At 57.1% G+C, this 25,620-nt stretch overlaps 3 protein-coding genes across 15 annotated transcripts in view; 1 reads left to right on the forward strand and 2 right to left on the reverse strand.

Annotated features, from left to right (window-relative positions):
• STRN4 (striatin 4) overlaps window positions 1-907 on the reverse strand; it is a 24,812-nt gene extending 23,905 nt beyond the window's left edge. For 2 of the 10 annotated variants that reach the window (XM_070558051.1, XM_070558050.1), the window contains exon 1: window positions 556-869. In XM_070558051.1, coding sequence (XP_070414152.1) covers window positions 556-840 — 285 coding nt within the window. In that variant the 5' untranslated portion in view covers window positions 841-869. Of the gene's footprint in view, window positions 1-107; window positions 483-555 lie in introns of those variants that run through there. The other 8 variants (XM_070558049.1, XM_070558048.1, XM_070558058.1 and 5 more) reach the window with 7 other exon arrangements.
• FKRP (fukutin related protein) lies at window positions 447-10,094 on the forward strand. 4 transcript variants are annotated; one of them, XM_070558063.1, is made up of 3 exons: window positions 447-498; window positions 2,061-2,118; window positions 6,255-10,094. In XM_070558063.1, exon 3 carries the CDS (start codon window positions 6,294-6,296, stop codon window positions 7,779-7,781), a length of 1,488 nt encoding a protein of 495 aa, XP_070414164.1. In that variant the 5' UTR covers window positions 447-498; window positions 2,061-2,118; window positions 6,255-6,293; the 3' UTR covers window positions 7,782-10,094. The 4 variants fall into 4 exon arrangements, with proteins under 4 accessions (XP_070414164.1, XP_070414161.1, XP_070414162.1 ...); XM_070558060.1 differs by having other exon boundaries at window positions 450-498; window positions 2,058-2,118; XM_070558061.1 differs by lacking the exon at window positions 447-498 and adding an exon at window positions 796-811 and having other exon boundaries at window positions 2,057-2,118.
• A 4,694-nt stretch (window positions 10,095-14,788) lies between these two features.
• Window positions 14,789-25,576, reverse strand: SLC1A5 (solute carrier family 1 member 5). Its single transcript, XM_008544607.2, has 8 exons — window positions 24,241-25,576; window positions 21,919-21,961; window positions 21,423-21,470; window positions 20,492-20,658; window positions 18,566-18,799; window positions 17,715-17,909; window positions 17,437-17,571; window positions 14,789-15,697 (listed from the first exon to the last, which is right to left on the reverse strand). The coding sequence occupies exons 1-8, from the start codon at window positions 24,798-24,800 to the stop codon at window positions 15,463-15,465; spliced, it is 1,617 nt and encodes a 538-aa protein (XP_008542829.1). The 5' UTR covers window positions 24,801-25,576; the 3' UTR covers window positions 14,789-15,462.
• Between the last annotated feature and the right edge of the window lie 44 nt (window positions 25,577-25,620).

Here is a 25,620-nt window from a genome sequence, read left to right on the forward strand (position 1 = left end):
TCCGGACTCAAGCCGGTTCGCCGCCCGGATCGGCTCTCGCTCTCGGCGGGTCCCCGACGCCCCCTCTCTCCCACCTGGAGCCCATCGGGCTCCACCTCCAAGCGCACCTGGTGGGGGCCGGGGGCTGGTGTCCCAGCAATCGCCGAGCTTTCGCAGTCTCCAACTCCTTCTCCATCACCCGCCGACTCCTGCATGCCCCCCTCGACTCCTCCATCCCCCTTGGCTGAGTTCTCCGGGGCTCCCCCGGACCTCCCTCTCCGGGACCCCCCTGTCGGCCCGCCCACTCCCACTCCCACTCCCAGCCGCCGCCGATCCCCTTCGCCTTCTTCCGCTCGGCCCGGCCGGCCCCTCCCGCCCCGGGGCCCCTTCCGCCTCGAGCCGCCCCGGGGCCCCAGGGCCCCTCGGCCGGTCCTCACCCCTCCCGGGCCGCCGCGGCCCCCCGCCCCCCCGGCCGTCCCGGCGGCCATTGCTCCAAGATGGCGGCGGCGGCGGCGGCGGGTGAGGCCGGGCCGGGCCGGACCGGGCGGGGGGTGGGGGTCCCGGGGCGGCGCCCACCTGCAGCTCGGCGCGCTCGGCCTCCCAGCGGGCCTTCTCGGCTTCGAAGCGCGCCCACTCGTGCTGGATAAAGTGCAGGATCCCGGGCAGGCTCAGCGGCTCCGGCCCCGCCGTGGGCCCGGGGCTGCCGCCGCCGCCGCCGCCTCCCTTACCAGCCGGGCCGGGCCCGGGGGATGGGGCAGGGGCCGGGGCCGCCCCCGTCGGGCCGGGGCCCGCGCCGGAGCCGAGCGGGCGGCAGGAGGCGGCGGCGGCGGCGACCGCGGCGGCCGCTCGCTCCTCCATCATGGAGGCCCCGGGGCCGGCCCGCGCGCCCGCCGTGCCTCGCGCGCCTGCGCGGCCGCGCCACCCACCCCCCCCCCCCTTGCGCGCGCCCGCCGGGGGCCTGGGGGGGCCGGGCACGGGGACGAGGCCGGGCGCGCGCCTCGCCCACCCGGGTCGACCCCGACGGCGCGTGCGCGCGCTGGGAGGCGGGCGGGAAGGGGCAGGACGGGGACGCGCGCCCCGGGCCCCGCGCGAGGGTCGCACCTGGGAAGAGCGGGACTTCGGAGGGGCCTGCTTCCTGCCCCCCTCCTCTCTCTTCACCCCAAAGAAAGACTCTAACCCTCTCCAGCCCCCAATCCCACTCTCCTCGACCGTCACGCTTTGAGAGAAAGGGCGACACCGTGGGGAGGGGGTTCAGCAGTAGCCCCATCCTCTCTGATTCCTGGCCTGGAGCCTGGAACGCCCCCAGCCTCCCCTCCCCTCCACCTCTGTGGTTCTGTAGCCCCAAACCTCTCCTGTACCTGCGCCAGGAGGAGGTTGCTAAGGTAACCCAAGTCCCTGGTGGTCCTCCTGCCCCTCCCTTCATTGGTTACTATGACAACCTCACCTAGCACTCAGGTAAAAAGGGCCCCAGCCCCAAGGACACTGATGCTGAGGCAAATACCTCTTTCCTAGCCCCTCCCCCCAGCTACTCTGTTGGCATTACCATGGTAACCATCTCCCCCTTTCCCATCGTGGGAAAGTCCATAGACCGTAAACCAACCAGGTGTTTTTATTTAGAGGAGATGCTCTGCTGAGGAGTAGTTGCTATGGTTACAGAGCCTGGACCATCCCCAGGGAGGTGAGAAAGCGGCAAGGCCAAGCCCTGGTTACTATGGGAATGGGGGCAGTCTGCCTTCCAGTGACCCTTGGAACCAGGCCACCCACCAAGGTAGGGGATGCTTGATGGTTGTCTCAGGATAGAGTGTGTCCAGGGAAGGAGTTGTCATGGTAACACCTTCTGTCACTTCCAGCCCTACCTTTCTGGACACATTCATGAGAGAGGGATGGTTATAGGTTGCTATGAAAACTGACATCCTTCCCTCCCACTCCTAAGATGCTCCAGGTGGTACCTGAGCTTGTCGGACTTCAGAAGAAATGATTCCCTGACCTTCTCATTGCCCCTTTTGTAGATAAGATGAAATTGTGCTCTATTGTGTGAAATTGGCTGATTTGAGGTTTCCCGGTTCTCCTTCCCTCAGCAGTGCAGCCGAGTGGGGCTGGAACCGCCCCCCTGGAGCTCCCCGGCCAGCAACCTAGGAGGTAAGAAGTCCCCCCGTGTCACCAGCACTCATGTCGAAACTGCCCTTTCCTTGTCCCCAAAGGCTTTCCCCCCATCGCTCATTTTCTCTGCTTGTGACATGCTCATTCTACAGATGCAGCAACTGAGGCTCAGGCCAGGTGAACCCAGGCCTGAAGTGACTGGATCCACTTCCACTGTTTTGGGGGCAATGGAGAGACGGCTTAACTGTCTTCTTCATTGATCACCTTTTCTCTATGATGCCCCCTGCTGGTGTCCTGCCCTCTCTAGAAGTTGTTTGTGTGGTTTTGTCTGTCTTCCTACCGCTGGCGGGCCTGCCCATGACTGCTTCCTTCATCGCGTGTCCCCAGAACACAGGGTCTAGAACAGAGAGCGCTCAGGAAACATCTGTTTGTTGAGTTAATGAGTTGGATAATGCATTCACATGCCACATTCAGCTCTGAAAGCGCCCATGAGGTTAGGGCTGGGGAAAGCTCACTGAAGATGGACTGAGAATTGGGCTAAGTGGACCCAAGAGACACAGCAGTTTATTGGTCGAAAGCTCCAATCTGGAATCAGCTTCCTGGGTCAAATCCTGGACCCACTGCTTCCCAGCTGTGTGACCTTGAGCCAGTGACTTCACCTCTCTGTGCCTCAGTTTCCTCATCTTTACATGCGATCATAACCTGAAGATTAAACAAAGTTAAGATGTGTAAAGTGCTTAGAACAGGGTCTGGCACGTCATGAGCGGCTAGAATTGTTGACATGTTATCATCCTATCGTGATTCAGAAAAACATAGAGCATTCAGACCTTCAAAATCATCCTTTCTTCCATTTTTCCCCAGTGAAGAGGTTTTGAGCCCTTACAGTTGGGGAAGCCAAGACCGACCTTGTTAGGGTACTAGATGGTTCCTTTCTGTTCCTTCCCTGGTCCCCTCACCTCCTTGTCTGGCTCTCATACCCACTGGTCTCTGATGCCCCTGCTGGGCACCTCCTGGCCCCGAGTCAGCCAGACAGAGCACAACGAGAGGGCCTGGGAGCGGAGACCTGGCTTCTGCCACCTGCCTCCTTTCTGTCCCTGAGCCACAGGCCCCCCATCTGAACAATTGGAGCCCCTCACCCATTCCGCAGAAAGTTATCGAGCATCTGCTGTGTGCCGGGCACGAGCTGTGCACTGGGCATCCAGCAGGGGACAAAAACAAGGAAACAATAAATAAGAAAGTAAAATCTACGTGATGACCAGTAGGGGAGAAAGATTGTGCAGGGATGGAGCAGAGAAAGGGCGTGATGGGGAGGTGCGTCTTTAAATAGGGGGGCCCAAGGAAGGCCTCACAGACAGGTGACATTGGAGGAAAGACCTGAAGGCCGTGGGGGGAGCCATGGGGATACCTGGGCACCCAGGCAGAGGGGACGGCGGCGCTGCGGCTGAGTGTCCTGGGTGTATGTGAAACATGGCCTTTGGTGGCCTGTGTGGCTGGGGCTGAGTGACCGAGTGCGAGAGGGTGGGGGACCAGGTGGGGCCTCATGGGCCACCATCAAGGCCTTGGCTGTTCCTTCGAGTGAGTTCTGAGCCACAGAAGGGTTTGAGCAGACGGAGGACAGGATCTAATTCGAGTTTTAACCAGCTCCCTTGGGCCCTAGGGGATGAGAGTGGGGCAGGAAGATGGTCTCTTTAGAATCTTTAGAAGATTCTAATGCCATCTAAGGGTCTCTTCTGTGCATCTGTGTGCCTGATTCTACGATTCTAAGATTTTTAAGACCCTGGAGGTTCTGTGGTTCCAAAGGTCCCTGTCCCCACAATAATGTGAGTTCCGTGGGCTCAGGGGTGTGTCTGTCTCTGTGTGTCGTGTGTCCACTGCTGTGTCCCCCGTGCCGAGAACAGTGCCTGGCAGGTTGTAGGAGCTCCACAAATAGACCCTGAAGGACTGAAGGAAGCAGGACTTGATCTCAGGTCCAGAAGTCAATTCTAAGGTCTAAAGATTAACAAGATGCTCTTAAAGTGCAACTCCGCTTCTCAAGTGCCGGCCGAGCTGGGTCGGAGAAGGGCGGGCAGGACTGGGATGGGTGAGGAGGGGTGGAGGGCATTCCTGGTAGGAGAGAAAGGAGGCGGGAGGACCAGGACAGGGCCCAGGCACATGGCCATGGTGCGGAGTGTGGCTCCGGGCCCTGAGTGGGCTCTGCCGACGCACAAACCCTGCCCCTGGCTGTCCTCTGCTCGCCGGGTGCATTTTCAGTGCCCAGCTGTGTGCCAGGAACACAGCGGTGATCGAGACAGCCCTGGCTCTACCCTCCCAGACCTCACAGTCTAGCGGGGCGGGCAAACCCATCCCCAGACAGTGCTGCCCCAGAATGGGCAGGGCTGGAACATGGCAGCCTAGGGGCTTCGAGAGCCCAGAGGGGACTTGTGACCTAGCCTGGGGCTCAGGGAAGGCTTCCTGAAGGAGGGGCCATCTGTGCCGAGGCCTGAAGCATGAATAGGAGTCCTCCAGGAGAAAAAAGGCACAGGGAAAAGGGGTGTTTGAGAGGAGATTCTTCCACGCAGAAGGAACAGAATATGCAAAGGCTTAAAATAAGACCTGTTGGAGGAACAGTCCACAGTGGCTTGGGCATAGAGTTTGAGGAGGCATGGCTGGAGATGGGGCTGGAATGGTGGGCGGGCAAGGGCCAGGTCACACAAGGCCTTATGGGATGTTGCAAGAAACGTAAACTTTCTCCCCAGGGCACTGGGGAGCCATGGCAGGTTCTAAGCAGTGGGGGGAGAGGTCAGATTTGTGCTTTATGAAGACTTCTCTGGCTGCCATGAGGAGGGGACTTGGTCTGGAGACCAGGGGAAGGCTGAGTGGGGATCTGGGTGAACCCAGGTTGAGGGGGGAGCTGTGGGAATGGGGAGGAGGGGTCAGCAGTATTGAGGGACTAGGAAGATCAGCTGGGTCTCTGCTGTCCCCCTCCCTGGAAGGATAGAAACCTATGAAAATCCTTCAGGGGGAAGCTTTTTTTGAGTGTCTGCTCAGAGCCCAGACAGAGTTAGTTACACTTACTGTGCTGGAGACCAGCCAAATCTCCACGTTGTGGGGGGACAGGGAGACAGCGCCATCTGGGGGTTGCTTAGGAGGGTGGCCAATGAAGGGGGGGCGTGTCCCAGGGCCGGCAGCCTTTTTGATGCAGTCCAGTCCACTTTAAAAAAATTGTTTTTAATTGTGATAAAATACACATAATAAAATCTATCATCTTAATTTTAAGTAGATAGTTCAGTGGCGTTAAGTGGATTCACGTTATGGCGCAACTAATCTCCAGAACTTTTTCCTCTTGCAAAATTGGAACTCTGTACCAATTAAACTACAACTCCCCATTTCCCCCTCCCCCAGCCCCTGGCCACCACCATTCCACTTTCTGTCGCTGTAAGTTTGACCCATTCCATTAAAAAAAAAAAAAGGAATTAGTGGCCAACACTAAGAACTGGGAGAATTGTAAGGCAAGAAAACATTTCTGGCTTTTCTTGCAAAGCCAAAACGATCCAGCTGACCATCAGGAAAGAGGTGGCCAGAGGCACAGGGTCTGAGGAAGTGGGAAGGGACAGCGGGGGAGGGTTTGGTGGCCAGGCTGAGGCTGCAGCATCCCGTGGCCCTGGGGCCAGGCCAGGGGGGAGGGGAGGTCAGGGGAGTGGTAGAGCAGAAGGTGCAGGTTGGGTCTGGGGCTGGGGCTGGTGCGTCTATAAGGGAAGCGGAATCTGGGTGAGCAGTTGACAGCGAGTAGAGGGGTGGGACTGCTCAAGAAGGGGAGGTGGTTCATTTGATAAAAATTTACTAACACCTGGTGGGTACCTGGCTCTGTGCTGGGCCCCCTTGGGGACCTAGCAGTGACCAAGACAGGCTCAGGACCTGCCCTCATGGGTCTCACAATGCAGTGGGAGGACACAGACCGGTCCCTATTCGGTATGACTTAGAGTGGTTGGGCCAGGGTGGGGGAACCCAGGGGACCGAAGGAGCCCAGAGCGGGTGTGTGACCCAGCCTGGGAAGTCAAGGAGGGCTTCCTGGAAGAGGGGAAGTCAGAGCTGAAGCCAGATAGGGAAAGGGCTGGGAGAGAGGGCAAGGCTGAGGATGGGGCGGGGCGGGGGTCTGACAACCAGCCCCACCTCGCCTCTCATTTCCCCCTCTCCAGGATGCCCTGGAGGTCCAGCTAGGGCCTGACTTCGGCCCCATGCGGCTCACGCGCTGCCAGGCTGCCCTGGCGGCCGCCATCACCCTTAACCTCCTGGTCCTCTTCTACGTCTCGTGGCTGCAGCAGCAGCCCAGGAACTTCCGGGCCCGGGGGCCCCGCCGTGGATCTGCCACCGGCCCCCGCGTCACCATCCTGGTGCGGGAGTTCGAGGCCTTCGACAACGCGGTGCCCGAGCTGGTGGACTCGTTCCTGCAGCAGGACCCAGGCCAGCCGGTGGTGGTGGCAGCCGACACGCTCCCCTACCCGCCCCTGGCCCTGCCGCGCATCCCCAACGTTCGCCTGGCGCTGCTCCAGCCCGCGCTGGACCGGCCGGCCGCGGCCTCGCGCCCCGAGACCTACGTGGCCACCGAGTTCGTGGCGCTGGTGCCCGACGGGGCGAGGGCCGACGCACCGGGCCAGCTGGAGCGCATGGTGGAGATGCTCCGGGCGGGAGGCGCACGCCTGGTGGCCGCCCCGGTCGCCTCGGCCAACCCTGCCCGGTGCCTGGCCCTGAACGTCAGCCTGCGGGAGTGGACGGCCCGCTACGGCCCGGCCCCCGCCGCGCCCCGCTGCGACGCCCTGGACGGGGATGCCGTGGTGCTGCTGCGCGCCCGCGACCTCTTCAACCTCTCGGCTCCCCTGGCGCGGCCGGTGAGCACGGGCCTCTTCCTGCAGACCGCCCTGCGCGGCTGGCCGGTGCAGCTGCTGGACGTGCCCTTCCCGGCGGCGCGCCAGCCCCCGCTCGCCACGGCCCACGCGCGCTGGAAGGCGGAGCGCGAGGCGCGCGCGCGGCGGGCGGCTCTGCTGCGGGCGCTGGGCATCCGCCTGGTGCGCTGGGAGGGCGGGCAGCTCGAGTGGTTCGGCTGCAGCAAGGAGACCCCGCGCTGCTTCGGGACGGTGGTGGGCGACACACCGGCCTACCTGTACGAGGAGCGCTGGACGCCCCCGTGCTGCCTGCGTGCGCTCCGGGAGACCGCGCGCTACGTGGTGGGCGTGCTGGAGGCGGCGGGCGTGCGCTACTGGCTGGAGGGCGGCTCGCTGCTGGGGGCGGCCCGCCACGGCGACATCATCCCGTGGGACTACGACGTGGACCTGGGCATCTACCTGGAGGACGTGGGCAACTGCGAGCAGCTGCGGGGTGCCGAGGCGGGCTCGGTGGTGGACGAGCGCGGCTTCGTGTGGGAGAAGGCGGTGGAGGGCGACTTCTTCCGCGTGCAGTACAGCGAGAGCAACCATCTGCACGTGGACCTGTGGCCCTTCTACCCCCGCAACGGGGTCATGACTAAGGACACGTGGCTGGACCACCGGCAGGACGTCGAGTTCCCCGAACACTTCCTGCAGCCTCTCGTGCCCCTGCCCTTTGCCGGCTTCGTGGCGCAGGCGCCCAACAACTACCGCCGCTTCCTGGAGCTCAAGTTCGGCCCCGGGGTCATCGAGAACCCCGAGTACCCCAACCCCGCGCTCCTGAGTCTGGCAGGAGGCGGCTGAAGCCCTGCCCCCCGCGCCCGCGCCCAGGGGAACATTCGGGCACGGGGAGCTGTCCTTTGTCTCGGTGCCGCCGGCGCTTGATGGGCGGCGCAGGGATGCCAGGCCGCCCTGCAGGGCCCAGCACAGTCCGGACATCAGAGACGTGCCCTGCTCAAGATTTCCAAGAACCCGGGCTCCCGGGCTGGGACAGAGTTTTGGAAAGAGAGAGAGAAAGAGTGTAGGTTCTGGGGCCCTCCTGTCGCGAATGAGACCCCAGCTCTCCCACTTACTAGGTACCTGGGCCTGGGCGAGGGTCCCAGTTTCTCTGTGCCTCAGTTTCCTCCAGGATTCAGTGAGTACCCTCCGTGTCTGGCGCGGAACGAGCCTCAGGACACCTGGCTGCTGGGGTCGCTTGTGCCACTAGAGGCCGCCCTTGTGCTACCGTGGGGACCTGCGTTCCGTCGCTGCCGCGTCTGGAGCCCTTGGTGGCCCAGGACAGGGTGACGATCTCCTTGATCTGCCTTCTGCCAGTTCTTCCAGAACGCGGCCTCCCCCCCTCCTGGGAGAGCTGCGGGGTGCATGCTGCGCTTAACCCCATCTTGCCCGGGAGGAAAGAGGCTCGGAGCTCTGCGGTGCTGCTGGGGAGAAGAACCGAGTTGGGATCCCGGCTCCGCTCCTTGGCTGTGTGACCTCGTTATTTTAGCTCTCTGCACCCGTTTCCCCACTTGCAAGGCGGGGTACCCCATAACCATAGCTCACGTTTACTGAGCACCGACTGTATACCATTCGTCCTTCTCAGTGTTTCACACGGATTAACCGATCCCACACCTCGACCCTCCAAGGGGAGGGGCTGCTCTTATTTGCATTTTGCTGGTGAGGAAACTGAGGCCAGCATGGTGAAGTCGCTTGCTGAAGGTCAGACAGCTTAGGAAGTGGCAGCGTGGGGGCTTGAACCCCGGGTGGCCGTGGAGCCCACATGAAGCCGCCCAGTCTGCCCCTGTCTGGTAAGGGTAGGGGATGGGGGCCTCCGGGACAAGGGTGGGCAGCCTTCCTAGTGTAGTCATGCACCTGAGAGTAAATAGCCTTTGGGCATGCGCCCTCAGGATGTGTGTTTATTTATAAATTATATCCAGGTACTACTGTCATTCTGTATATTAGTAATAAGGCTTAAATTATTCCATTTTTAAAATAAAGATAAATAGGGTTTTGTCTGCTCGCCTCATCCCAGTGGCTTGTCCTGCACAGCGCCCGCTCCTCCGCTGTGGGCTGGGGGCCACCGTGACTCTCCTCTGCACCCCTGCTTCCAACCTGGGAAATGGGGGTGGTGGTGGCCCTCACCCCGCAGGCTGCTGGGAGGCGCTTGAGTGGTGAAGGGGTCCGAGTCAGGGCTGGGTTTGGCTCCTGGCTTGGCCGCTTACTTTCTTTGTGACCTTAGGCAAGTGGCTGCCTCTCTGAACCTCTAGATTGAGGCTGGGGGTGGGGTGGTGATATTGCAAAAGGGTAAAACCCTCATGGGAAGGGGCCTTCACAGGCCAGTGAGACAAGAAAGAAGAGAACTTAGCCCAATTTCCTGAGACTCAGACATCCACAGCCAGACCTCATAACCCAGCCTCTGTTTTTAACCATTGGACCCGCATATGGCTCACAAAGAGACTGTTGTTGGCTTCCCATGGAACATTCTGGAAGCATATAGGGACAATTTGGCTTATCGCTGTGATTGGGCGGTGCTTCTGGCTCTTGGAAGGCGTGGCCCAGGGATGGAGATGTCTTATGCCATATGCCACGTTGCTTGTCACATACAGTTTTAAAATGTCCCATTAGACATTCACGAAGGACAGATGATGTCCAAAATATTTTGCAACTGGTAAAGTCATAGAAATTAACAGAATCACTATAGGCATCAAATTTTTAAAATATCTTTTTTTCTCTAAATAATCAAGATGACCTATCTTGATATACCTATCTCTTTAAATTGTTTGCCAAGAACAGAAGTTGAAGCTCAAATCATTCTCAAATTATCGTCATGTTTTTATTTAGAAATTGTGTAATTTCTTGAGTGACACAGCTGTATATATGTATGTGTGTATATATATAAACATAAAATAACCTATGATATATTTATTTATTTATTTAAAATAACTCTGCCTGAGCTGTGATTTGATAAGAGAACCACATCCAGTGCTTCTAGCAACTTCCCATTAACTTGAGAACCAGTGGGTGACGTGGGATCTCAACAGATAACTCATCTAAGCATCAACCACAGTTCTATTTTCTCCTCTCTTCGCTGTTCTAAACTGACAGCAATTACATTAAAAACTTTCCTAGCCCTTGTAAGACTGTCTGATAATTTCGTGTATTCAACCTTTATTATCGACTAAGTAATGATATGACACAAAACCCATGGCCACAATGAACTTGAACTAATGCGTTTCTATTGGAATACGTGTTATTGAATTTCACCGCTTTCTCAATTAGCCTTGCACTATTAACCAGCTGGAAGAGAAGGGTTTCAGTGTTTTACCCACCAGCACGTCCATACTAGTGCACACTGACTAAATTGTAGCCTTGCTTGGAAAAACCTGGGTAAGAATTATCAGCATCCAGAACCTAGCTCTCTCTTCGCGCAAATACAAAGTCCTTTTGATAAAGTTTTAACAGGTTCTGAATTTTCCAGGAAGTGCAACTACCATGTAAAATGAGGGAAGCTGGTGTCATGTTTCGTTCGAAACTTGACCAAGGATTGTCAACAATTTCAGAAGACCACGTTCTGTACGGCTCTCGGTAGCCGGACACGGACACCACGTGTCCCCCTCTGTGGGGAGCTGCTGACGTTACAGGTGTAAGGGTCTGGATTTCTGGGTTCTGGGAAGTGGCTCCCTATATTAGCATGTTGAAGTGCATGTTATAAATGATTTTTTTTGTTGTTGAGGAAGATTAGCCCTGAGCTAACCTCTGCTGCCAATCCTCTTCTTTTTGCTGAGGAAGACTGGCCCTGAGCTAACATCCATGCCCATCTTCCTCTGCTTTATATGTGGAATGCCTACCACAGCATGGCTTGCCAAGTGGTGCCATGTCCGCACCCGGGATCCAAACCAGTGAACCCCAGGCTGCCGAAGCAGGACGTGCGCACTTAACCACTGTGCCACCGGGCCAGCCCCTAAACGGTGATCCTTTTAGTTCTCCTTTTTATTACAGTTTGGGCAATATAGAGATTGTTGTTAAAATCATGTGCAGGTGGGTTATATTATCTGTGAACTTCGTTTCAGGAGCCAAGAGGACTCTCCCAGAGCTGACACTCAAGCCAGCACGTGCCCTGGTGTGGCCATGCCGGTGGTTAAAACATGCAAGCATTCACTTAGGGACTGTTCACCTGTTGGTAAAGGGTCGCAGCCGTGAGCCCCCTATTATTACCCTCCTGGCTCTCCCTGGGGAGCCCCCTGACCCAGCAGCCAGGGGGTTAACCCTGGGCGCAGTGGGAGGGAAAGGGGCTCATGACCCAGATGCTGTTTGATGGCCCAATGCAGTTACCAAGCAGTAAATATTTTGTGTGTCGCTCTGAGCATTACAAAATATTTGCTATGCAAAGTGGCCCCGAAAGACTTGCCTACAAATGCACCTCTATGCACAATAGCTCCAAGCTGGAAACCACCTAGTGGCCATTACCAGGCGAGTTAAACACACTGTGGTACATCCAGACAGTGGAATACTCCTTGGTGATAAAAAGCGAAAAAGGTGGGGCCGGCCAGTGGCGTAGTGGTTAAGTTTGCGCTCCACTTAGGTGGCCTGGGGTTCGCAGGTTCGGATCCCGGGTGCAGACCTACACACTGCTCATCAAGCCATGTTGCGGCAACATCCTGCATACAAAATAGAGGAAGATTGGCACAGATGTCAGCTCAGGGCCAATCTTCCTCACCAAAAGTAAATAAATAAATAAGGAATGAACTACTGATTTGTGCAAAAATATGACTAAATTTCAAAAGCGTGATGCTAAGTAAAAGAAGGCAAATGCAAAAATCTACATACTATGGGATTCCACTAATGTGGAATTCTAGAAGAGAAAGAACTAACCCGTAGTGCCCAAAAGCAGACAGTGGTTGCCTGGGCCTGGGGGTGGAGGGAGGGAGGGACTGCAAAGGAGCACGAGGAAATTAGGGGCGGTGGGAGCCTTGTGCATCTTGATGTGGTGGTGGTTTTCCACAAGCGTGTGCATCTCTCAAAATTCTTCCAGTCGTCTACTTTCATGGAATACAGTGTATTGTATGTAGATGATGCCTCAATAAGATTGGGCCCCAGTAAGGCTGACGGCGGGCAGAGTCCAACAGGACTAGAGACATTGATCCATTTCCAGGAGAGACAAAACTGAGTCATTACCTGCCTGCCTCCCATACTGGAACCCGGGCCCAAGCCCAATCCAGGGCCAGCCTGAGCCCACCCTTGCAAGCCGACCTCCTTGGAAGGAGCCAGAAGGGTGTCCCAGTAACAGGAGTGGATGGGGCACTGGGGAAAGGGAGAGAGAGGGAGCGGGGAGCTGGGCCCCAGGGAGTGGCCATGCAGGTGCTTTTTCTGCTGATATAAACCTTCACCAGTGGCCTTGGGGTGAGGCGTATCAGGGCCATTGTTGCCAGAGGCCTTGGGGTGAGGCATATCAGGGCCATTGTCGCTCTTGCCAAGGTCATATAGCTGGCAGGTAGCAGAAGCAAAATCCAACCCAGGGTAACAGCCTCTCATGCTCAAGCAGGTCTGCACCGAAGCCCAGTTCATTCACTCTGCAGATGTTTATTGAGTACCTACTATGCGCCAGGCCCTCTGCAGTGCTCTGGGTATGCAGCAGTGACCAGGACAAAGGTGGCTTCCTCATGGAATGCACATCCTAGTGGGGACCAGGTGTGGGAGCCCCTTAAGCCCCTGGCCACACTGGGGAGGTTTGAGATGGCTCCAGTCTTTCTATAGGACCTGGATCCGTGTTTTAGGCAAATTAGTGGCATGTGCCCAGCAAATTTAAAAAGAGGAATAAGAAAAAAATGAGTAAGTACTTTTTGGTGGAAATTGGCCCATTTACACATTCTTTTTATGTACACACATTGTATGTATAGATGGTATACGCAATATGTTACATATATAGGTATGTATCTCTTTAACCCGTCTTCCCTCACAACCTAAATCTAATCCATTCCCCAAAAGCATTAGATAGGAACTCTGGGGATAACTTTCTTTTTTGAAGATTAGCCCTGAGCTAACATCTGCTGCCAATCCTCCTCTTTTTGCTGAGGAAGACTGGCCCTGAGCTAACATCCGTGCCCATCTTCCTCCACTTATATGTGGGACGCCTGTCACAGCATGGCTTGTTAGGCGGTGCCATGTCCGCACTCGGGATCCGAACCGGTGAAGCCCTGGGCTGCCAAAGTGGAGCACATGAACTTAACGGCTCGGCCACGGGGCCAGCCAGCCCCCCATTAAACAGTCTTGTTAAACACTTAGATAACAACCCACCAAGGATTTTGGCAAAGGAGAAGCATTGAAAACACCAATTACTTAATTATTCAACACTTAATGAACTCATTAATGGCTATGTTTGTGTGCAATACACAATTTTGCACGATCAGATATAAATTATATTTTCCTTGCAAACTGCACTGATCATGAGATGTAACTAAATAAACTGAGAAAAGATGCTACAGATACTTAAGATACCATCTATAATTGGACCCACATTGGTGGTGCCTCCAGGCACCTCGCGGAAGGTTCCTCAGGGACCTAGGGATGAGCGAGATGTTATCAATAATGTGTAACACGCTTCAACAAGGCACAAGACAGGATCCCCTGAGGACAGGGGAGCCGCAACTGGCGTCGTCCACATCTTGGACCCACACCGGACTTGGTTTTTGATTGAAATAGCAAATGTTGGGGTAAAAAAAAAAAAAAAAACAACCAGCAAGTCCCACTATTAGGACTACCTAGACAGCAAGAGTTCAGATCTCAAGGTGTACCTGCGGGCCCAGCCCCATGGCCAAGTGGAAAATGGATTTCTTATCATGAGTTGTACAAAGTGGTTAACTAACGGGGCCAGCCCATGGCCAAGTGGTTAAGTTCACGTGCTCCGGTTTAGCAGCCCAGGGCTTCGCAGATTCGCATCCTGGGCACAGACCTAGCACCGCTCATCAAGCCATGTCGAGGCGGTGTCCCACATGCCACAACCAGAAGGACCCACAATTAGGACATACAGCTATACACTGGGGGGCTTTGGGGATTAAAAGAAAAAAAAAAGATTGGCGACAGATGTTAGCTCAGTGCCAATCTTTAAAAAAATTGTTTGACTGGAAGATAATATACATAAGGTGAAATGCACACATCTTAAGTGTACCGGTTAATTAAATTTTCCAAACGTTTACATCTGGAAGCATCACTCATATCAAGATATAGAACATTTTCGGTATCATGGAAGGGTCCCCTGTGCCCCCTCCCAGTCACTAAGTCACCCTCCTGGGTCACCACCGTCCTCTCCCCATAGACCAATTCAGCCTGTTCTAGACCTTTCCATAAGTGGAACTATACAGTATGTACTGTTTCCAGCTTCTTTCACTGAAAATATTACCTGTGAGATGGATCCAAGTTGCACACGTCAATACTTGCTTTTCCAGCTGAGTAACCTACCATCACATGGATGATTATAACAATTTATCTAATTGATTCGTTTTCAAATTTTGGCAATTATAGAAAAAGCAGCTATAAACATCGATGTACCAGTTTTTGTGTGAACAGAAGTTTTCCTTCCTCTTGGGTAAATACCCAGGAGTGAGACTCACGAGTGGCATGCGAAGTATATATTTTAACTTGCTAAGAAACTGCCCAGATTTCCCAAAGTGAGTGGACCATTTGCAGTGCCCCCAGCACTGCGGGGCTGCGTCCAGTGGCTCCGACGCCATCAGCACGTGCTCGTTTGGTGTGCTGCCATGCCAACAGGTGTGTGTAGTGGTGTCTCATTGTGGTTTCCAATGGCGTTGATGAACAGATATTTTATTTCAATGAAGTCCAATTTATCCTGTTTTTGTTTATTTTCTGGGTGGCTAGTGCTTTCAGCCAAATTCTTAAAAATATCAAATTACATATACTCAATAATTTTATTGCTAAAAAATATCCTCTGGAGGGACAGCAGTATTTGTCCTCAGACACCCCCCAGGGTTTCTGGGAGTGTTACTGTGGAGGGAACATAGAGGCTGGGGACCGGGTGAGACGTACCGTGGAGTCACAGAACACACACACACACAGCTAGAGCTATAGCCACCAATAACCAGCAGAGGAGCTGGTGACCCGTCAGAACATCCTTCCTCTCGAAGAGGGCAGAATTCCACATGGCGACCTGTGCCCTGTGCCCTGAGACGGGAAGGCCAGGCAGGCTCCCGGGATGGGGGGGGGGGGGGGGGGGGAGGACGCTATTTCTCCATCTTGCTGTTTCCTAGCCTTGAGTAGGGACAGGATCTGAGGAGTGGGGAGATATGGGGAGACACACTCACACGCACACACACACATTTACACCAGGAGCCAGGCCTCTCAGAGGTGACGTCGGAGAGGGAGGCTGGGGCCCCTGGCTTCCTGGAGCATGTGGGCAGGGTCCCCAGAGGCCCAGCTTGTCCGTTTATCCATCTCTCACGATCCCAATGTCCAAAGTGCCCCGTATCGGGGCAGGAAGGGTCCCTCTTGGGGTTTACATGACCGATTCCTTCTCGCAGGCGTCAGCATCCCCAGCGGGTCCTGGACCGTGTTTGAGGAGGGGGTTGCCCTCCTCGATGGGGATGGGCAATGGAGCCACGGGCATCTCGCTCTTCACCTGGATCAACTCGGGCACCGAGCTCCGCGCCTCCGTACGATCCACGTAACTTTGGAGGAGTCCTGCCCCAAAGGCGTCACCTTCCACGTTGAGGATGGTGCAGCTCCGGTCCCTGAAGGGGAGGAGTGCCAAGGAAGTGAGCGGGAGGGGGGGTCAGGGTCCAACGCGGGAACCTTGAAGGCCCCATCACGCCTCCTTCACAGACCCCTGTTCTACTCCTCTGAGACCCAGAAGCTCATCTCTCCATCCTCCCAGGATCCCAGATATCCTCTCCTCCTAGAAGCACAAAGATCTTTTCCTCTAGAACCCGGGAGGCCGCCCACTTCGCCTGTGCCCCTGGAATCCCAGTGTCGCATCATACTTTCTCTGCCTTTGAACCCCAAAGACCTGCTCCTCGACCCTCCCTGGACCCCAGTGAGGCTTCTTCCAACGAGACACAAGAATTGTTGCTTCTGGAACCTCAGAGAGTCATTCCTGCCTTTCCTTGGGGCCCCAAGAGACCCGTCTCCTCACACTTTTTGTGTGTGTGTGCCATTTTAGAAAATTGAGCTATAACTCACATATCATAAAATCCATCCTTTAAAAGTGTGCCATCCAGTGGGCTTTAGTATATTCAGAGTTGTACGACCATCACCACTATTCAGTTCCAGAATAATTTCATCTCTCCAAAAGGAAACCCCCACACCCACTAAGCAGTCAGCCCCCATTTCCTCGCCTCCCCCCAGCCCTAGGCACCCGCTCATCTACTTCTTGTCTCTAGATTTCCTTGTTCTGGACATTTCATAGAAATGGGATCCTACACTGTGTGGTCCTTGGTGTCTGGCTTCTTTCACTCAGCATAATGTTTTCAAGAATCCCAGATATAGGGGCTGGCCCGGTGGCGTAGCGGTTAAGCACGCACGTTCTGCTTCGGTGGCCTGGGGTTCCCTGGTTCGGATCCCGGGTGCGGACATGGCACTGCTTGGCAAGCCATTATGTGGCAGGCGTCCCACATATAAAGTAGAGGAAGATGGGCACGGATGTTAGCTCACGGCCAAGTGTTCCTCAGCAAAAAGAGGAGGATTAGCAGCAGATGTTAGCTCAGGGCTAATCTTCCTCAAAAAAAAAAAAAAAAAAAGAGTGCCAGATCTAACAGCATCTATGTATGTACTGGAGCTTCATTCCATTTCTTGAGAATAATATCCCATTGTATGGATTTACGGACATTTTGTTTATCCACTCATCAACTGACGGACATTCAGGCTGTTTCCTGTTCCGTACTATGAATAATGCCGCCGTGAACATTCATGTACAAGTTTTTGTGGACACGTTTTCAATTCTCCCGGGTATATACCTAGGAGTGGGGTTGTGGAGACATACGATAACTCCACGTTTAACTTTTGAAACCAAACTGTTTTCTAATCTTTTATGCTCTTAATAGCTTAAAGGTGACAGCTGACAATTATGTAGCATTTACCACTTCCTGTTCTAAGCAGGTGTTCTAAGGGAGTTGGTTGTTTTAAATCATCTAAGGAGGAAACCATTCTCTCCATTTTACAGAGGGAGAAACTGAGACACAGAGAGATGAAGTCCCTGCCCACGGTCATAACAGCTAGTAACGGTGGCCCCAGGACTTGAACACCAGCAGCCTGGACTGTCTGCTCTGTGAACCACTCCAGCATGCTACCTTCCTGGGGGTCCTCTTAGAAGCCCAAAGATCCGTTCCTGCCCTCTTACTGGAACGTTCCAGGTCCCATCCCCTTTCCTCTAAAACTCCTTCCCCCCTCTTCTCATCTACGTACAGGCTCTGAATGACCCTCTTCTTCATCCCCTTTCCCAGGAGCCCCCCTGAATTCCCAAACCCACACTCACACCAGCCAGTCCACAGCCAGGATCAAGGAGATGTCGTGAACCGGCAGGCTGACAGCCTCGAGGATGATGGCCAGAGTGAGGACACCTCCAGCGGGGATGCCCGCCGCACCCACACTGGACGCTGTGGCGGTGACCCTGGGGGAGGAGAGGGGAGGTCAGGGAGGGGCCCCGGGAGTGGGAGAAGCTGCCACAGGGGCCCCGCTCCCCTCAGCCTGTGCCCACTCTCAGGGGAAGGGTCCGGTGGGTCGGGGGTCCTAGCCGCAGCCACCTGCACTCACAGGATGGTGATGATGTGCACGAAGTCCAAGGATCGCTTGTTGAGCTGAGCAATGAACACCGCGGCCACGCACTGGAAGAGGGCGGCACCGTCCATGTTGACAGTGGCCCCGATGGGCAGGATGAAGCGGCTGATGTGCTTGGCCACGCCATTCTTCTCCTCCACACACTTCATCATCAGCGGCAGCGTGGCGGAGCTGCGAGGGACCGCAGATCCGAGCTCACGCGCAGCCCTCACCTGGCCCCGCCCACCACTCAAGCCACGCCCATAGCCCCGCCCCCAGGCCACATCCACCTCTGCAGACCAGCCCCTGGACCAGGCCCCGCCCATGCAGTCCAGCCTCCCCGGACCAAGCTCCGCCCACCAGCCTAACCTCCCCGCCCTCCCCCGCCTCATCCCCAGATCCCACCACCCACAGCCCTCTCCAGCTCTCCATGCCCTTCTCTTCCCAGAGCCAGAAGGCACTAGGGATCCCGCAGAATGTGGGCATTCCAAAATGGGGGAGTCCTGGACCCCCTGGGAGAATAGTGCCTGGTACTCCTCAAAATACACATAAAATTCCTATCTAAATTCCATAATGTCTGAGAGCTCACTGACCCACGCCCCCTCCCCTCCTCCTCCAATGATAGACCTCGGCTAAGAATTCCTACGCTCTTGGAGATGCTGCTGCAGAGAGGGCCCGGTTCCGAGGGGACAGGGCCAGTACAGATGGACATACCCAGATGTGGAAGGAAGCATGGCCCTGTACCCAGACCCGATGTCCCCAAACACAAAATTTCGCGAGCCTTCAGACATTTGATGCCCGCTCCAGACCCCTTAGCTTAAAAACCCCGGTCCACCCCAAGGCCGCACCTGGAGGAGGTCCCGAAGGCAGTGGCCAGCGCCGTCATGATGCCCCACAGGAAGCGGTAGGGGTTTTTGCGAGTGAAGAGGAAATAGATGAGAGGCAGCACCAGGAGCCCGTGGATGGCGTGGCCCAGCAGGCAGCACAGGATGTATTTGCCGAGACTGGCGAAGAGCAGCCCCACGTCTTCCATCTCCACGATCTTGCCCGCCACCAGGAACAAGATGCCCACAGGGGCATACCTAATTACCCAGAAGACAGATTGCTGACTGCCCACGTGCCCACTCAGGGCCGGGCGCTGTGCCTGGCACACGGCCTGACCATTTCCAAGCCTCCCTCGCAGTCAGAAGGTGCCCAGAGCATTGCGTGCTGAAGTTCGCCACCCCAGCCCCACCCCCGCCATCGTCTGCGCTCTCTCGCCTTGAAGACAGTGCAGCCGGGAGATAGGGGAACGGCAGCTCGTGTCTTCGTAACAACTTCCAGGTAGGAAGCATCTATGTGCCCTTGAGCATGGCTGAACCTTCGCCACAACCCCGCGAGGCAGCGCCCGTGGAGCCTCTGGCGCGGCTACCACGGAATTAAAGAAAATCTCCTAGGTCTGTAAAACACGGACGATGATGCTAAGCTGCACAGGAATGTGGGGAGGATGACATGAGGTGCCAGCTCAAGTGACCTGAAAGCTTTCTGTACACAATAAGTGATCTATAAACTTCAGCTGGGATTACTGGCACTTTCTCCCGGAGGGAAGATGCTACGGGTGCCCGTGTCCCCCAGGCAGGAGGCGTCCCAAGATCACTTCCTTGCCTGCTTGATCGCAATGGCTGGTTGTCTGTCTTCTCCTGCTTAGTGACAGCAGAAAGGCACCATCTCCCAGCCACCTGTGCAGCCAGGTTTGGCCAAAGGCCCAAGTTCTGGCCAGTAAGATATGCCCAGAAGTTACACAAAAAAGTACATGATAAATATTAGCTAAGACTGTTTACTGGTGCACGCTATATAGACTGGCCACCGTCCCAAGAACATGACACGTAGGAACTCATTTGTGCCTGGTACTGCCAACCCCTTTTTTCAGATGGGGAAACTGAGGCTCGGAGGGCTAAGCCACTTGTCCTAGGGCACAGGGTTGAGAAGCGGCAGGGCCGGGGTGGGAACCCAAGCTACCAGTGGCAGAGCCTGCTCTGACCCACACACCACCCAGCCCGGGCAGCGGAGTTTTTACTGGTCAAGGCTCACTCCGGCCGCGCCCAGCTGCCTCTGAGATGTCGGCTGCGCAGCAATCAGGGTGGATGGGCGTGTGGGGTTTCTCAGCAATGCAGCAACACCGGCCCCTCGCCCGATTTCTGACCCTCTAGTCCAGGCAGGCACTGAGAGTCCGTGTGAGACGGTGGGCAGATGAGACTGGGGGAGGGGGCGACGGTGGAGGCCTCGGCATCAGTCTCCCCCTCATTATCAGGGGTCATTGAACAAAGCTCGTAAAAAGAACAATCGTAGCGAACAGGAAGTGAATCTCAGTAAGTGCCAGGCGTTTACAGCACTTTCTAAGAGCTTTACGTCTACTTGGGTCACCCACTTCATCTTCATAACTCTGTCAAGCAGCACTACGTTACATCAGCGATCCAAAGGTGAAAACCGGATTCCATTTAAATCTCTAAAACTGAGATGCGTTAGTCAGGCTGTGGCCGCAGCTCGGCTGTCTTTTTGTCACCTTCCAGTAAGAGCAAGAAGGTGCCGGAATCTGTCTCAGCTCTCATGGAATACAGTACTGCCCTCGTTTTATAGATGAGGCCATTGAGGCACAGAGAGGGTAAGCGGCTTGCCCAAAGTCACACAGCAAGGGAAGAGTCGATGTCAGATTTGAATCCAGGCCATCTGGCTTTCCAAGGAGCGGATGGAGGGTCGCCCTCTCCCACAGCCCCAGCCCCTCTCCTACCACCTACCACATGATCCAGGAGACCAGCACCATGGTGGCGTCATTGAAGGAGTTGAAGAAGCGGATGAGCAGCTCTCCCTCAGGCCCCAGCTTCCGCAGGGCCACGCCAAAGACGATGGCAAACACCACCAGGCCCAGGATGTTCATACCCTCCACCTCACCTCCCACGGGCACCTTTGGGCAAGGAACAGACGGGGACAGGAGGGAGCGCTCAGTCACCTGCAGTCACTCAGGGCCAGCTCCTCAGGCCCCTTCCTCCCAGGACTCACAGTCCAGGTCCAGGAGAAATAGCTCTGTCTCCAGGGACCACCCAGAGAGGGCAGGGCTGGAATGGGGGCCCCAGGGGAGCGTGCGAACCGAGAGGGGGGGAAGCCACCTTGGGGAGGGTAAGAGGGAATCAAGAGGGCTTCCTGGAGGAAGAGGCTGAGCCCTAGAGAACAGGAGGGGTGAACCAGGTAAAAACGGGTGGTAGAAAGTTCTAGAGAGAGGAACCAAGGTTCAACAGCCTAGACATGAGAGCAACATGGACATTCAAAGAAGGGAAAGTAATCCACTGTGGCTGGAGTGGAACGAGCCAGGCAGAGTCACAAGATGAGGCCGGGCAGGCGGCTGGGCAGGGGCCCAACCTCGGAGGGTCCCATGGACTGCGGCGAGGAGGCTTGGGTTTTCCTCCAAGGGCACTAGGGAGCAGGACAGGGCTTGGGGCAGGGGAGAGGCAGAGAGAAGAGGGGGCAAAACGGGGACTCCAGAAAGACAGATTACACAGAAACTGGGGAGGGGCTGCGGAGAGTTTAAAACACACTGCACAGCAAATGTTAGAAGGCCCAGAGGACAGACGAAGGCTGGGGGAGGAAGAAAATGGAACAAGCACAACAAGGGGCCAGGGGTGTCCCCGCCCCCCCGCCCTTCCCCGCCCCCCCGCCCTTCCCCGCTCTCACCTTCACCTGGGTTCCGTTGATGGAGCTCTGCTCATAGGAGGTAGCATACTGCAGACAGGAGTGGGATGCGTCAGTGTCAATCAACATCGAGGCTCCCCCTTCCCGGGCTGGCACTAAGATGCTCAAAGCCAGCCTTAAACATCTCTTAAACACAGTCTCATTTCATCTCGCCAGCACCCCTGCTGAGGTAGGACTATTCATACCCCCCAAGGCTCAGAGAGGTAAAGGCACTTGCCCAGGGTCACACAGCTAGAATGTGAACCCAGAGGGGGCTCGGAACCCATATTCTTGCTTCTTGATGAGGGGCACGGATGGTTTTCAGAAGTCCCCCCAAGAACCCTGTAATAGCATCGCCTGTAAATATGTGGGCATGTGCACTTTTCCAGGCATCACCCCAAATCAGGCACCAAGGGGCCATGACTGGTGTCTCACCCCTTCCCAACCCCCCATCTACTTGGGACACCACCCCTCCCCCTGCCCCGGCCCCAGGACTCACTGAGCGGAAGGCAGCAGACACCAGGTTGGAGGGGAAGATATTCCTACAGAGACAGACATAGGGGGGTTAGTAAGTACCACAGGGGGATGTCAGTAGGTGCTGGGTTGGCCTCTTGGCGTAGGGAGAATCTTGGAGGCCCCATCTGCACCCAGCTGTGGCCCCCACCCAAGCCTCCGCCAGGTTCAGCCAGGCAGGGTTGGAGCCAGGCCGGCCAGCCTTTGCAGGGGGTGGGGAGTCTGGCTGCCCCCCTGGGGCTGGTGTCGAGGCCCCGGGGGACTGCGGGTTGGGGCTGAGGTGTACTGATTCCCACGGCGGCCGGGGCAGAGGCACCCAGGGCCTCAGCTCCACCCCATGCAGAACTTAATACCGTGGCTGTCTTGCATCAGCCACTTCCTCCTGGAGGGCTGGGAGGCTAAGAGGGCTGGCCCTGGGGGCTGGGAGGGTATGGGCGTGTTGGAAAGAGGTGGTGAGAGAAAGTGACAAGGGATGGCTGTGTGTCATGAATGTGCATCTTCAGTGAGCAGCAGCGAGCACTAAACCCCAGAGCCTGTGAGGGAGTGGACAGGGGCCTCGTGTGTCTGAGTGAGATGGAAATAACATCAGACACGCCTACGGGCGCTTACGTGAATCCACTCACGTAATCCTCACGCCAGCCCTCAGGGATTATCAGTTATCCTGTTTTACAGAAAAGGAAACTGAGGCACAGAAAGGTGCAGAAACTTGCCTGGCTACGGAGAGGCAGAGCCGAGATCTAAACCCAGCCAGCTGGTGGCAGAGTCCCAGCCACTGGGCATCCTAGGATCCCCCTGCCCGCCGTGACGTGGGTGGACAGCTGTTGCTGTGGGTCCACAGACAGTGTGTCAAGTGTTGGGATCCGGCTGGGGGCGCCGGTCAGAGTTCAGAGACATGGAACCCTGTTGGTGGTGGCCACGCAGGTGTGTGTGTGTGTGCTCTTGAGCATGTGTCTAGGGCAATGCTCGATGTGCTGGTGTGGTCGGTGGCATCTCCTAGTGGCTGTTTGTGCTAAAGCGGTCTTCGTACCCAGTGGAGGGGTGCGTGACAGTCAGCGCAAGCCCATGCATCAATGTGACATGTCCAGACGTGACTGAGTGTCTGTGTGCCTGTGTCCAGCTGTGTCAGTTGGTTATAAGGTGGTGTCACTGAGATATTCCAGCGAAGTTTCTGAGTGGCTGGCCAAGCGTGAGTTACGTCTGTTTTGGCATGCGGGGGACGCCTGTACACACAAACAGCCTTTGAGTGGGTGTGTCTGTCTGCAGGCTGTACCCCCCTCCCCCAGGCCAGCCAGGGCTGGGCCATGACCCAGCTAATCTCCCCCAGCCAGGAGGTGCCCACCCACTGCCACTTCTAGACAGCAAGCTTGCCGGAGTCCCTCATCTCAGCTGCACGGATGTCCCCCCCGAGGCTGGGGGAACCCAGTTTCCTGACTCATCATTTCCTTCTGCCACTTCCAGGAAGTCCCCAAACAACCTGGATACACTGAATCAGCAGGTCCCCTGGGGACCCTGCAGTCGGCCCTCCTCAAAAGTGGGGAGAGCCCTGTTTGGGGGCGGGGGAGGGGGAGCAGAGGCCAGAAGGAAGACAATCTGCACATTTGCTAACTGGGCCCCTTCTGGGCAGCCTAGTGGCCGGGAGCCCAGACAGGGAGGAAACGGGATGGAGAGTCGAGTCGTGGAGGTGGCAGGACATACCAGGAACTTAGAAAAAGGGGAAGTCGCCAGGGCCCAGCTGCACTGGGCGGGGAGGGAGGCTGAGAAAGAGCCTGGCTGTGTTGGGGTGATGTGTGGTGTGGGGAGAGGGCCTGGTGGGGGTCACTGGGATCTCTCCAGGTGCTCCAAGGGGGTTCCTTCCCCGGGAGTCCCAAACCCTCTGACCCTGGACTCAAATCTTTATCCAGAAGCCCCATCCTGGGCGATTACATGCCCAAAGATCCTCTTGTCACAGCAGAGACCCTCTCGTGTGTCCCCAAAGCCCCAAGCATCACTTTCTTCTCCCTCTATAAGACTTCCTTGCTTATCGCCCTCATGGGGGGTCGGGCTTATGTCCCCAGGTCCCCCATTCAGAAGCCTCCTTCCCGAGGACTCTGTCCTCACTCTCCATACCCTGACCCCAAGGGCTCAGGGCTCCTCCCACCATCCTGTGCCCTCTTCCTGAGGCCCCGGGGATGTTCCGCCCGGGAGGACCCAAAGCCCCCGTCCTGTCCACGTGGCCACTCCCGCCATCCCTCACACGCGTCCCCTCCCCACGTGGGTGAAGCACTCCCTCCCTCCCTCCCCCGCCTCCACCGGGCTGGCGGTGTCTGACCTCACAAGATCCAGGAACGAATCGCGCACCTCCTTCCTCGGGGCCTCTTCCACGGCGCCCGTGGCCCCGACCGAGGCGTTGATGGCGGCGAAGGCGGCGCCCGGCTGCAGCGCCAGCGCCAAGCCCACGCCGAGCGCCGACGCCAGCAGCGTGGTGACCAGGAAAAAGAGCAGCGCCCAGGCGCCCAGGCGGCCGAGCGCGCTCGGGTCCAGGCTGGCCGCGCCGCCGACCAGGCTGCACACCACCAGCGGCAGGATGATCATCTTTAGCAGGCGCAGCAGCAGCTCGCCCGGGAAGGCGAAGGCCGCCAGGCGCGCGGGACCCAGCGCTCCCGCGCCGCCTGCCCCCGACACCCCCAGCCCCAGCGCCACGCCCGCCACCACGGCCGCCACCGTCAGCAGCACCAGCAGGTTGGCGCGAAGGCAGCGGCGCACCTTGTCCTGGGAACCGCCTCCTGCCGCATCGGGGTCCTCTATAGGGACCAACGCCAGGGCACCGTTCGCGGTGGGCTCCCCCGCCGCGAACCCCTTGGAGTCTCCTTTAGGCGGATCGGCCACCATGATGATCGCCCCTGGGGTTCCTGAGCGCCTGGAAGCTGGGAGCCTTCGGGGCTCCTTCCCAGGACGCTGACGTTCCTAGAACGGAGAGTTCAGTAACAGCCTGGAGGCTGGAACTTTGGAGGGTTCCTCGGAGTTGAGAGTTCACTGCGCCTCGGTTCCTTGGCTCTTGGAAGCGGAGTGTTTGAGATCCCGAGGCTGGGCACCGGGGCTCCTCTGCTGTTCCAGGTGGGGTCCGGCACCCAAGACCTGGGAGTTGGGAGCACCTGGGTTTCCTGGCCCCAGGGGATGGGAATACAGGAGTTTCTCAGGCTGGGACCTGGGGTCCTTGGCTCCGGAAGGCTGAAGGCGCCCAGGCAGCGGAGGTCTTCAAGAGGCTAGGTCCTGGTGGCGCAGATGAGGGACGCCTGGATCCGGGAGGCGGGGGACCCGGGGTGCCTGGGTCCCGGAAACGGAGGGCTGGGGGAGCCCGAGTCTAGGGGCGCAGAGACGGAGCTCCGGGAAGAGGGGAGGCAGGCTCTTGGTCCGGGAGGGGAGATCCAGGCCCCTGGGGGCGGAAGGCGCGGTCCCGGATCCCAGGAGGTGACTGCCGCCAGCCGGGAGCGGACCTCGCTGGCGGGCCGCGTGGCTCTGAGCGGGCTCGGCGGAAGCGGCGGGGATTAAGGCGGGAGGCGAGGCTGGGGGGCGGGGACCGGCCGCTGGCGCCGATTGGCTGCAGCGCTCAGAGCCCTCCTGCGCGCGCGGGGAGGGGCTGCGGCCCAGAGCGGCCGGGTGGCCCCTAGAAGGCAGAGTAACAATGGCTATATCCAGGGGCAGGGCCGAA

This window comes from Equus przewalskii, chromosome 9 (genome assembly GCF_037783145.1).
Source record: "Equus przewalskii isolate Varuska chromosome 9, EquPr2, whole genome shotgun sequence".
NCBI lineage: Eukaryota > Metazoa > Chordata > Mammalia > Perissodactyla > Equidae > Equus > Equus przewalskii.

What these genes read in the sequence shown, in the direction of transcription:
- FKRP (XM_070558063.1), top strand. Translation starts at nt 6,294, where the DNA reads ATGCGGCTCACGCGCTGCCAGGCTGCCCTGGCGGCCGCCATCACCCTT.
- SLC1A5 (XM_008544607.2), bottom strand. Translation starts at nt 24,800, where the DNA reads ATGGTGGCCGATCCGCCTAAAGGAGACTCCAAGGGGTTCGCGGCGGGG. An exon ending in GCCTTCGGGACCTCCTCCAG is followed by an intron (nt 17,910 to 18,565) that starts GTGCGGCCTTGG and finishes GGTCCCTCGCAG; the next exon opens with CTCCGCCACGCTGCCGCTGA. An exon ending in GTGCACATCATCACCATCCT is followed by an intron (nt 17,572 to 17,714) that starts GTGAGTGCAGGT and finishes CTCCTCCCCCAG; the next exon opens with GGTCACCGCCACAGCGTCCA.